This window comes from Dromiciops gliroides, chromosome 1 (genome assembly GCF_019393635.1).
Source record: "Dromiciops gliroides isolate mDroGli1 chromosome 1, mDroGli1.pri, whole genome shotgun sequence".
NCBI lineage: Eukaryota > Metazoa > Chordata > Mammalia > Microbiotheria > Microbiotheriidae > Dromiciops > Dromiciops gliroides.
Window position 1 is genome coordinate 763,445,751 of NC_057861.1, and position 12,206 is coordinate 763,457,956.

General features: G+C 45.5%; 1 protein-coding gene across 2 annotated transcripts in view; it reads left to right on the top strand.

Moving 5' to 3' along the window:
- Window positions 1–12,206, top strand: part of VPS50 (VPS50 subunit of EARP/GARPII complex) — a 60,152-nt gene that overhangs the window by 18,271 nt on the left and 29,675 nt on the right. For both annotated transcript variants that reach the window (XM_043977959.1, XM_043977960.1), the window contains exon 13: window positions 9,250–9,382. In XM_043977959.1, coding sequence (XP_043833894.1) covers window positions 9,250–9,382 — 133 coding nt within the window. The remainder of the gene's footprint in view (window positions 1–9,249; window positions 9,383–12,206) is intronic.

The following is a 12,206-nucleotide window of genomic DNA, read 5'->3' on the forward strand; positions in this document are numbered from 1 at the left end:
TGTTGTGCAAATTTCTTAGGAATGGGACTGTGTGGCAGTAATTGTGCTCTCCCTTCCTGGGTCTCCTGTTTTTGTCAGTTCTTTAGTCAGAAGAGGTCCATGCTCTCTTTGGGATACAGATTTAGCAGTGCTATTGCTGGATCAAAGGGTATGCAGTTAGGTTGCCCTTTGGGCAGAGTTCCAGATTGTTCTCCAGAATGATTGGATCAGTTCACCACTCCACCATCAAGGAACTGGTGTCCCAGTTTTCCCACATCCCCTCCACCATTTGTCATTTTCCTTTTCTGCCATATTAGCCAATCTGATAGGTGTGAGTGGTACCTCAGAATTGTTTTAATTTGCATTTCACTTGTCAGTGGTTATTTAGAGCATTATTTCATATGATTATACATAGTTTTGTCATATTCTTTGACCATTTTTTCAATTGAGGAATGACTTACATTCTTATAAATTGGACTAGGTTCTCCATACATTTGAGAAATGAGGCCCCAGTCAGCAATACTGACTGTAAAACTTGTTTCCCAGCTTTCTTCTTTCCTTCTAATCTTGGCTGCATTGGTTTTGTTTGTACAAAACCTCTTTAATAGAATCAAAATGATCCATCTTATATCTTGTAATACTCTCTGTCTCTCGTTTGGGCTTATTTTGATCTTCTCCATAGATCTGTTAGGTAAACTATTCCATGCTCCCCTAATTTGCTTGTGGTATCACCCACCTTTTGTGTCTAAATCATGTACCCATTTTGACCTTATCTTGATATATGGTTTAAGAAGCTGGTCAATCCCTAGTTTCTGCCAAACTGCTTTCCAGTTTTCCCAGGAGTTTTTGTCAAATAGTGAGTTCTCCTCCTAGAAGCTGGGGTCTTTGGATTTACTGTGGTCATTTACTGTTATGTATCTAGGCCACTGATCCACCACTCTCTTTCTTGTTTGTTTTTTTTGGTGTGGCAGTTGGGGTTAAGTGACTTGCCCAGGGTCACACAGCTAGTAAGTGTTAAGTGTCTGAGGCCAGATTTGAACTCAGGTCCTCCTGAATCCAGGGCCAGTGCTCTATCCACTGTGCCACCTAGCTGCTCCCACCACTCTCTTTCTTAGCTAGTACTAGATGGTTTTGATGATTACTGCTTTATAATATAGTTGGAGATCTAATATGGCTAGGCCACCTTCTTTTGCATTTTTTCCCCTTTAATTCTACTGATATTCTTAACCTTTTGTTCTTCCAGATGAATTTTGTCATTTTTTCTAGCTCTATAAAGTAACTTTTTGGTAGTTTGATTGATATGGTACTGAATAAGTAAAATAATTTAGGTAGAATTGTAGTTATTGTATTAAATTAACAACCAATGATAAATTATTATTAGTAGTAATTTTAAGTTAAATTAATACTAAGTGAATGCATTATATTGATTATATTGTCTCAGCCTGTCCATGAGCAATTAATATTTTCCCATTTGTTTAGATGTGACTTTATTTGTGTGAAATAATAGTTCCTGGGTTTGTCTTGTCAGGTAGACTCCCAAGTATTTTATATTGTTTACAGTTATTCTAAGTGGAATTTCTCTTTCTTTCTCTTGCTGCTGGGCTTTGTTGGTTGTATATAGAAATGTTGGTGATTTATATGGGTTTATTTGATATTCTGCAACTTTGCTAAAGATGTTAATTATTTCAACTAGTTTTTGGTTGATTCTCTAGTATTCTCTAAGTACATCATCACGTCATCTTCAGAGAGTAGTAGTTTTGTTACCTCATCGCCTTTGCTAATTTTTTTCAATTCCTTTTTCTTCTCTTATTGTTAGAGCTAGCATTTCTAGTACTGTATTGAATAATGGTGGAGATAATGGGCATCCTTGCTTCACTCCTGATCTCATTGGGAAGGCTTCTAGCTTATCCCCATTACAGATAATGCTTGCTAATGGTTTTAGATGGATACTACTTAGCATTCTAAGGAAAGCTCCCTTTATTCCTATGCTCTCTCTGTTTTTAATAGGAATGGGTGCTGTATTTTGTCAAAAGCTTTTTCTGCATTTATTGAGATAACCATGTGATTTCTATTGGCTTCGTTATTGATATGGTCAGTTATGCTGATAGTTTTCCTAATACTGAACCAGCCCTGCATTCCTGGTCATATTGTATAATCCTTGTGATATATTGTTGTAATCTCCTTACTAGTATTTTATTTAAAATTTTTGCATCAATATTCATTAGGGAAATTGGTCTATAGTTTTCTTTCCCTGGTTTAGATATCAGCATGGTATTTATGTCATAAAAGGAATTTGGAACAATGCCTGTTTTTCCAAATAGTTTATATATTATTGGAATTAGTTGATCTTTAAATGTTTTGTAGAATTCACTTGTGAAGCCATCTGGCCCTGGGGATTTTTTCTTAGGGAGTTCATTGATGACTTGTTCAAGTTTCTTTTTCTAAGATGGGGTTATTTAAGTATTCTGTTAACTCTTCTCTTAATCTGGGCAATTTATATTTTTGTTAATATTCATTGATTTTGCTTAGATTGTCAGATTCATTGGCATATATAATTGAGCAAAATAGTTCCTGATTGCTTTAATTTCCTTTTCATTGGTGGTGAATTCAACCTTTTTATTTTTGATAGTGGTAATTTGGTTTTCTTCTTGTTTAAAAAAAATCAAATTAACTAATAGTTTAGCTATCTTATTGTTTTTTTTTCATAAAACTAGCTCCTAGTTTTATTTATTAACTCCATAGTTTTCTTACTTTACATTTTATTAATCTCGCCTTTCATTTTCCAATTTGATGTTAATTTGTTCTTTTTCTAGTTTTTTTTAGTTGTATGCCCAATTTATTGATTTACTCTTTCTCCTTTATTGATGTAAGAGTTTAGAGGTATAAAATTTCCCCTAAGTACTGCTTTGGCTGCATCCCATAAATTTTGGTATGTTGTCTTATTGTCTTTCTTTTTTATTAAATTATTGATTGTTTCTATGATTTATTGTTTGACCCACTCATTCTTTTTTTACATTTTTTTTTTTTAACGGGGCAGTGGGGTTAAGTGACTTGCCCAGGGTCACACAGCTAGTAAGTGTCAAGTGTCTGAGGCCAGATTTGGACTCAGGAACTCCTGAATCCAGGGCCGGTGCTTTATCCACTGTGCCACCTAGCTGCCCCTTGACCCACTCATTCTTTAGGATTAGATCATTTAGTTTCCAATTAATTTTTAATCTATATTAACACTGCCCTCTAGTGATTGTAATTTTTAGAAGGAGGTTCTTGCTTGGATTTGACACCCAGGGTGGCAGGTGGGTGAGAACTAGTATTTGGAAGAAGATTTGGTCAGTGGGGGGAGGTGGACAGTCCATGACAGCCTTTTTCTTCTTCCTTCTGGATTCCCTCCACCCTCTGTTGGTTGTTTCAGGTCCTGCCATGTTGTTTGTTTGTTTATTTGTTAGCATATAGATTAGCTTTGAGCCCAGGCTCTTAGCCTGTCTTTGTGGTTTCTCCTGGTCCCAGATTCTTTAAGAATATCAGAAGCAGACCCATGGCATTTGTCTTTGGGCCTCAGTTTCCTCCTTTGAGAATGTGGGAACTGGACTCGATGACCATTCTGTGATGACCCAGCTCCTCAGAGGCACTGAGAGGTCTTTCAGCCCAATGGACAGTGCTAGACGTGGTTACCTGAACGCCCATGGCGTTTTGGAGACATTGCCTTATTTTCCTTATATGACCCATTCTCTGCAAGCTGCTTGTAGGATTTTGCTCCCAGCCTGTGGGAGTGGTCTTGGCTGCCTTAGAGTCTCCTGAGACTTTGGCCTGGGTTCTCCTGGGGGTCCCTAGCCTGGGGCTACAGGCTGATTTTCCTTGTACACTGAGATAGCCAAGATGGCCCTTGGGGTCTGGACCTAGGCGTTGGCGAGCTTTGTAATTTTTTATACTTTTGATGTTTAAGTGAGATGCAGTGACCAAAGCTAGCATCATAAACTGCGGAGAGAGCCTCTGTTCAGTGGGCTTGAAGCCAGGACTCTCCCCATGATGATTTTCCCAAACAGAAGGTGACTCCCGAAGTCTGTCCCTCCTCCCGTCTTCTTCCCTAAGGCCTCGGCCTTGGGGTTTATTGTGAGCTCAAGCTCCTGAAACCAGAGCCCTCGAGGGAAGCCCGTCGATTGGAGAATGGCGGAGTGAGCTGTTTCATGGGATTGTGATGGGCGACCCGCAGGACGTGCTCAGAAAACCTGGAAGATTTACCTGAACTGAGGCAGAGTGAAGCGAGCAGAGCCAGGAGAACATTGTGTGATGATCGTCTGTGAAAGACTCAGCCGCTCTGACGCTGATCCGAGATGATTCCAACAGACCCATGGGGAAAAATGCTCCCTGCCCCCAGGGACAGAACCGGTGGACTCTGAGTGCAGAGTGAAGGGAACTTTCTCACTTTCTTCCTTTTTCTTGGTTTTTTGGGTGTGTGTTTTCTTTGAAATGTGGCTAATAGAGAAGTATGTTTTGTATGACGTCATATGTATAATCGAGATATTGTTTTTCTCAAAGGGTGGGAGGGAGGGAGAGAATTTGGAACTCATCAACATTTAAAAAAATGAATATTAAAATTTTTTTTTACATGTAATTGGGAAATATTTAGTGAAATAAATGCCAATTGATTTAAAACCTCTGGAACCCTCTACATCCCCTCCTGAGGGGCCTTGGCATCACCCCATATCAGTCTGATGAAGGAACGCAGGGAATTAGGGCTGGTCAGTCCGGAGATGGGGAACCATTCTGCAGCCCCCAGGGCGCGGCCACCTGCATTCTCTGGTCTGCTGACTCATGACAAGCAGAAGAGAGCGCTGGCCATCTGCGCCCTGTCAGTTTGTGCCCTTGTGCTTTATTCCTTGATGAAAATGGAGTCCTGGGACCTTCCTCTTATCTGCCTAACAGGAAGGGGGAGGGGTAATGAGATGGAATTGATTTGCATCATCACCTTACAAATCTACCAGAGGTTGTCAGAAACTGCTTTCTGGACTAGACCTTTTAGCTAAGCCAGTGACTCCTGAGCTTGGGGACATGAGTCATTTTGTGGGGCTGGAGCATCTGCCCCGACCTTTGTCCGACTCTGTGAGAGAGCCAGGGCTTGGGGTGATGGAGCCTGGGGCTTAAATCCTAGGTGTTGAGCCCAGCTCCCCATTAGCTGATCTCTGGTTTTTTCAGCTCTTCAGCTCCACCCTTTATCAGCTTTCCTGTGTTCAGGATGGATAGAATAGGAAAGAAGTCAGTGGCTTCCTTTGGGGTGTACGGAGCATGAATCTCCCCCTTTAACTTTTCCCTTTTATATATATCTCCCAGGCAAATAAGAAAAAGGAGCCTCTGAGCTTTAATCTGTGAGGGATTAATTTTTATTGCTTGGGAATTAATTAGGCAACAAAAAGTGAAACCAATCAGGGAGATAGGGCAGTAGACATACAGATGGATGGTCTTAGATCTAAACTTAGTCTATTTTTCCTTTATAAAACTCACCAAATCCCAAAGTGCTTGCCAGGCCGAGAACCAGCACACCCAAAGCCGAACACCAACCACGTGTTTCTGAACTCCTCTCACCTGCGCCCTGCCATGGCTAAGTTTAATAGCCAGAGAACGCCAACTTCTGTTCCCGCCCTCACTTTTAAGTTTGCGTTCTCTTCCCAAAAAGGGAGGGCCTTCAAAAGCTGCTTCAGTAGCATGTGCAATCTCTCAAATGATTCAGCTAAAACTTCCAATATTAATCTTTACCACAAATAATCTTTACCACACCTTGAAAGAGAGATGGTGAGAGAGAGGCTCCTGAAGAGAGTCTAGTGAACATGTTTTTCTCTGTGTGCGTGTATGCACGTGCACGTGCACGTGCACGTGCACGTGTGTATATGTGTGTACACATGCATGTATGTGAGTGTATATGTGCATACATGCATGTCTGCACATGTGCATGTGTGTATATGTGCACTGCATATATGTATGTGCACATCTACATACTGCATGTGCATGTGTGTATGTATGTGCACGTGTGTATGTGCACGTGTATATCTGTATGTGTGTACACATGCATGTATGTGAGTATATGTGCGTACATGCATGTCTTGCATGTGCGTGTGTATATGTGCACTGCATATATGTATGTGCACCTCTATGTACTGTATGTGCATGTGTACATGTATATGTGCATGTGTGTACACATGCATGTATGTGAGAGTATATGTGCGTACATGTATGTCTGCACATGCATATCTGTATGTGTATACACACATGCATGTCTGTGAGTGTATATGTGCATACATGCATGTCTGTACATGTGCATGTGCGTGTGTATATGTGCACTGCATATATGTACATGCGCCTCTATGTACTGCATGTGCATGTGTGTGCATGTGTGTATGTGAACATGTATATCTGTATGTGTGTACAATGCATGTGTGTGAGTGTATATGTGCATACATGCATGTCTGCACATGTGCATGTGTGTATATGTGCACTGCATATATGTATGTGCACATCTACATACTGTATGTGCATGTGTGTGTATGTGCACGTGTATATCTGTATGTGTGTACACATGCATGTATGTGAGTATATGTGCGTACATGCATGTCTTGCATGTGCGTGTGTATATGTGCACTGCATATATGTATGTGCACCTCTATGTACTGTATGTGCATGTGTACATGTATATGTGCATGTGTGTACACATGCATGTATGTGAGAGTATATGTGCGTACATGTATGTCTGCACATGCATATCTGTATGTGTATACACACATGCATGTCTGTGAGTGTATATGTGCATACATGCATGTCTGTACATGTGCATGTGCGTGTGTATATGTGCACTGCATATATGTACATGCGCCTCTATGTACTGCATGTGCATGTGTGTGCATGTGTGTATGTGAACATGTATATCTGTATGTGTGTACAATGCATGTGTGTGAGTGTATATGTGCATACATGCATGTCTGCACATGTGCATGTGCGTGTGTGTATGTGCACATGTATATCTGTATGTGTGTGTACACATGCATATATGAGAGTGTATATGTGTGTACATGTCTGCACATGTGCATGTGTATATGTGTACTGCATATATATATGCGCACCTCTACGTACTGTATGTGCATGTGCATGTGTGTATGTATGTGTATGTGTGTGCATGTGTGTATATGTATACATGTATACCTTTAACATGACGAGATTAAATGAGAACTGCTCCAGTGAGCACGTGTTTGTTTATTCTCAAAGAGATCGACCCCCTCGCAGCCACTCTCCATGGAATCCTTGCTTTCCTGTTGATTCCTTTGCCTCCATGCTGGCATGTCTGTTCTTTTAGACCATTTCAGGCAGTGGTGCTTAGGGTTTTGCTTTCCTTGTTTCCCCTGAGTGCCCGTGGGGGCCTTCTGGGTGTTCTTTGACGGCTGGGTTGGGCAGGAGTGAGTTCTCTGTCCTTGTGGGGCACACCCAGCATTCTTGTTCTGGGAGGCCCCTTCCCCTTCTGGGATCCCGGGCTCTTCCACGCTTGCTACTCCTGGGCCTTTAGCTCGTTCTGGTTTGCACTTGGGCTCATGCTGCCGTATACCTGCGTTGTAAGAGGATCTGCCCTGCCCACTCGCCGTTGAAAGGTTTTGCCGGTGGTGTTTGTGCCTTCCCGTGTTGGCATCATTTTCATGCTTCCGGCTGGCCCCATGACAAGCGGTGGGTGCCTCACCCGCTCCGAGGTGCACTTTTTGCGTTGTTGTTGAAGCGGAGTATTTCTTTTTTTCTTTTCTTTTTTGTGGTGAGGCAATGGGGGTTAAGTGACTTGCCCAGGGTCACACAGCTAGTAAGTGTGTAAAGTGTCTGAGGCCGGATTTGAACTCAGGTCCTCCTGACTCCAGGACTGGTGCTCTATCCACTGCGCCACCTAGCTGCCCCTGGAGTATTTCTTAAGTGGTCTTTTCCATGGGTGACTTCCTCTCCCTCTCCCTTTAATGTGCCAGTGAGGTTGAAGTGGCACCCTTCAGCATAAATTTTAAGGAGCATTTTTAGCGGTTACATTCATTGCAGACATTTTTCTTTTTCATCATGGTTGTGTGTTTCCTGTCATGGGTCTGTTCTCTGAAGCCGGACCCCTCTTCCCTCCACCAGCAGCCTTGGGTTCTCCAGGTGACCCCGACATTTAGATCATGAGCTAATTTGGAGGATACTAGAGAATGATGGACGGCGTCTGAAGAACTCAACAGGAGCTAGCTCATCCCAAGAATGTTTGTCAGTGAAATCAGGAGGAGGGCAAGTGGGTGCCAAGTGGGTGTCTTGGTCCTCAGTGAAGTGAGCTCTCCAGAAACCTCCTATGTGGCTTGCTTCCACCTGGTCCAGCCTCTTCTTTCTGTTGTTGAAATCACTGAGGATACACAGGGAGTGATTGTTCTTTGACTCCCAGTTCTGGGCTCCTTCCAGATGGGTCAGGGGCCTCGGGCAAAATAGCCACGCCTTAGCGTGGCATTCCAGGCTTTCCCCATCTGCCACTACCCTACCTTTCCAGCCCGATTTCATGCTGCTCCCAAAGCAGGGCTTGTGGTGGTTCCTGGGACTCAGTCTCCCTCCCTTGTGCCTGGGATATGCACACCTTCCTCATTTCCACTGCTTTTGGGGCTCAGTTCAGGTGCCACTTTCCTTCTTGCCGTGCCCTTTGCCCCCTCGGATGACCTGGGATTTGACCTCCATAGTCATCTGGTGCCTCCTAAGTCTCCAGTGTGGAACACGGGCCTGAAAAGGGTCCTGAGTGCAGTCGTTGGAGCAGAGACCGTGCCCATACCCAGGTTGCCCAGGTCTTACCGTGGAAGGCACCCAGTCCCGGAAGCTGGTGCCGTGTCATGGGTGTCACCTGTTGGAGCATCTGGACTTCTCTGAGGCCCGAGGCTCTTGAGATTCTCGGATTATTGTTGGGCTCAGATGATGGATGGTGGGGCAGTGCTGGGGCTTTGTAGCGGGCTCGGCTCGATTCCGTGAACTTTGAGTCCCTTGGGCTCGAGGCCTTTGGCCCCTGCCCTTGGCCAGCTCTGTAGGAATAATACCTGCAAAGGGGGCCCTTCTGTGTGGTTCCAATGAGGAAGCCCAGCTGTGGGGTCGGGGGTGGGGTCCTCATCGTGCTCCCGGGGGTCCATAGGGCCGGCAAGGCCCTCAGTGTACTCTCTGGGGTTCTGCAGCATGGACTTCAGTGAGCCCTTCAGCAGCATTGCCTCCCTCTGGTCGTGCCTTGTGGCTTCTCACAGGAATTTCTTTCTGCAGCACGTAACGACTGACAGCTACATCCCGTGCCTGGCTGACCTCTGCAAAGCCCTGTGGGAAGTCATGCTCAGCTATTACAGGACCATGGAGTGGCACGAAGCACACGACAGTGAGGACACGACCAGGGTGGCTGGTAGGACCCTCTTCTGGTTGGGCTTGTGGGGGAGTGGGGGCAGAAGTGGGGCAGAGGACCCAGGCTCCTGGCCTTAGACATGTCAGCTGCTGCCTCCTGCGGAGCCTGGAGAGGTTGGCTCTCTGAGCCTCGACTCCGTTCTCAGGCTGAGTACTATTACCCTTGTACCAGCAAACCTGCATCAAGCAAAACCGGCCACGCCCGTGGCTGTGTCCAGAGAGATGCCCGTCTCTCAGGAGATGGCAGTGTGCTTCCTGGAGTGCCCCTGGAGGCAGGCTTGGTCCCTGCTCTGCTTGGAGTCCTGGGGTCTGGCCTTGCGTGCAGATGGATGGCTTGTTTACTGCTGCCCACACCATCTCAGAGCCAGGCAGAGCCTTCAGGGTGCCCCTTTGACTCTAGGCATGTGCTTTTCCTCTTTGCTTTTTAATCTCCCCTTCGGGGGTCTTCAACAAGGTTGTTTTGCTCAGGAGACTGCTTCCTCTCCCTCCCCATCTCTGCTTGTTTCCTTGCCAAGTCTGATGTGTTTCTGCACCAAATTCATGGGTATGGGGATGTGGGCATGGATGTGTTGTGGGCAGGGTGTGGGGGAGTGAGTGTGTGCCCAACTCTCCCTTGTCCTTTTAGATGAGGAGGGTCATCCGATGCCCTGTCTGCCACACCTTCCTCCATGTTTTTATACTTCTCACTCACCCCAATTATGAAAAAGTTATTTGATCCCATTCACTTCTTCCTCCTTTCCATGCTAATATATTCCTTCCTTCTCTAAGCTCTCAGAACAAACAAATCCACTCCAGGACTTCTGCTTGTCTTCTTTAACTGATCTTTCAATATTATTTAAAGATATGAGGGTTTTGAGGGCCACTTGTTTTTTTTTTCTTCCTATTAAAATGTTAGCACTACATCATCCTACAGATCCTTCTAGTTTCTTAAATAGATCAGTCTCTCCGGTTGCTGGACCCTTGTGTCTGCATTTCAAAGGTCCTGAGTGGCTCTGGGCTTTTCATCAGAAATGCCTGAAAGTCCTCTGTTTTTATTTTTTTGTTTGTTTTGTTTTGTTTTGTTTTTGCGGGCCAATGGGGGTTAAGTGACTTGCCCAGGGTCACACAGCTAGTAAGTGTCAAGTGTCTGAGGCCAGATTTGAACTCAGGTACTCTGAATCTAGGGCTGGTGCTTTATCCACTGCACCACTGAGCCGCCCCCCTGAAAGTCCTCTGTTACATTCAAGGTTATTTTTTTCAGCTTTGCAGGGTAAGTTTTGTTTTGTTTTGTTTTTTATGAGCCTATATCTTTCATCTGCATTGTATTCCTAGCTCGCCATTCCTGAATAGAGGAAGCTACTTGGTCTTGCGTGATGCCGACTGTACTTGAACTGCTACTTTCTGGATGTTTGCAGTATTTTTACTTTAATGGGGGAGCCATAGATTTGAGCTAGGACATTCCCAGGACTTTTCCTTTCAGGGAATCGGGATTCATTCTGTCCCTACTCTGGCCTCTGGTTCTAACAGCTTTGGGTGGTTTTCCTTTGTGATTTCGTGATATATAGTGTCCAGGATTTTTTCCAGTCTCATTTTGTTCTCATATTTCTTGCTGTTTCATGGAGTCATTCATTTCTGTTTGGTCTCTTGTAGTTTCCAGGGCTTCTGTTTCTTGGGAAAGGTTTACCACTTTCTCTTTGAAGCTGTTTGTTTCCCATCTGATTCTTTCCTCAGAGCTTTTATTTCCTGATGATTCAGCCCAAGGACTCCTCTCTTCTGTCGGGATGTTTCTGTGGTGTCTGTTTTTCTCTCTTGGTCTTAACTCAGTGACCCTCTTGGGACCTGACCCAGGGGCCCCTCTCTTCTACTGGGATGTTTCTGTCCCTCCTTCTTGGCTTTGCCTTGGTGACCTGGCCTGGGAGCCCTTCACCTTGGCTGGTGTTTTCACAGCTTTGTGATCCCCCCTCCCTCCTCTCCTTCTGTGTTCCCTCCTCCTGCTGAATGTTGGCACCCCTAGTTCTGCCCTCAGTGCTTCCACAGTTTCCATGCCCCAGCCTCACACCCATGGCTCCCATTCTCATTCTCCCTGGTGCCCACTGGGCTTTTCTCCCATATACTCCCTGGCCCCTAAGCTTGGTCTGCTCGAGGCTACACTCAGCATCTTCCTCCAGAAGCCTTGACTTGGAGATCTAGAGCTCTTTGGGCCCTCCACTCCCCACCCATCCCAGTCACTTCCCAGCCTGTTCCCCGCCTCTCCTTTTTCCTACCTCCACTCCATTGTATGCCACTTCTAGATTAGCTTGGCATTCAAGGCCCTCCACACTGGGGCTCTGCCCTGTTCTTGTACCATGATATCCTTTTGTCCCAGCCCCCCTGGGCTAGGTACCATGCCCGCTCATGGAAGAGCAGGAAGTGGCTGCTGCCACGCCTCCTTCCTCTGGCCCGGGATCTGGCTCTGCTCCTCCTCCACATGCCTGACCAGGATCTCATGGGTCTCTGTCATCATCGAATCTGTGCCATCCTGTCTCTTCCAGGGGCAGGGCGGGACTTCTCTTCCTCTCGACACTCAGTGCCTTTCTTTACCCTGGACTTTGTCTTCAGGCTTGTTGGGCACGCTTGTCTGCAAGGGCTGTTTATGCTCCGCATGCTGTAGGGTGAGCGCAGGGAGGGTCCCGTGCTTTGGACAGTGCAGCTGTTCTGCCCACGCGGAGCAGGGCAGGACCCCTTCCTTCCCCTCTATGACTCTCTCAGCGACCCAGCCGGGCCGGTGAACAAGCAGCCACATCCCAGGCCCGCCGGAGGGAAGTTGGTGGGCATGTAGTGCACATGGTATCTAGACCAGAACCCTC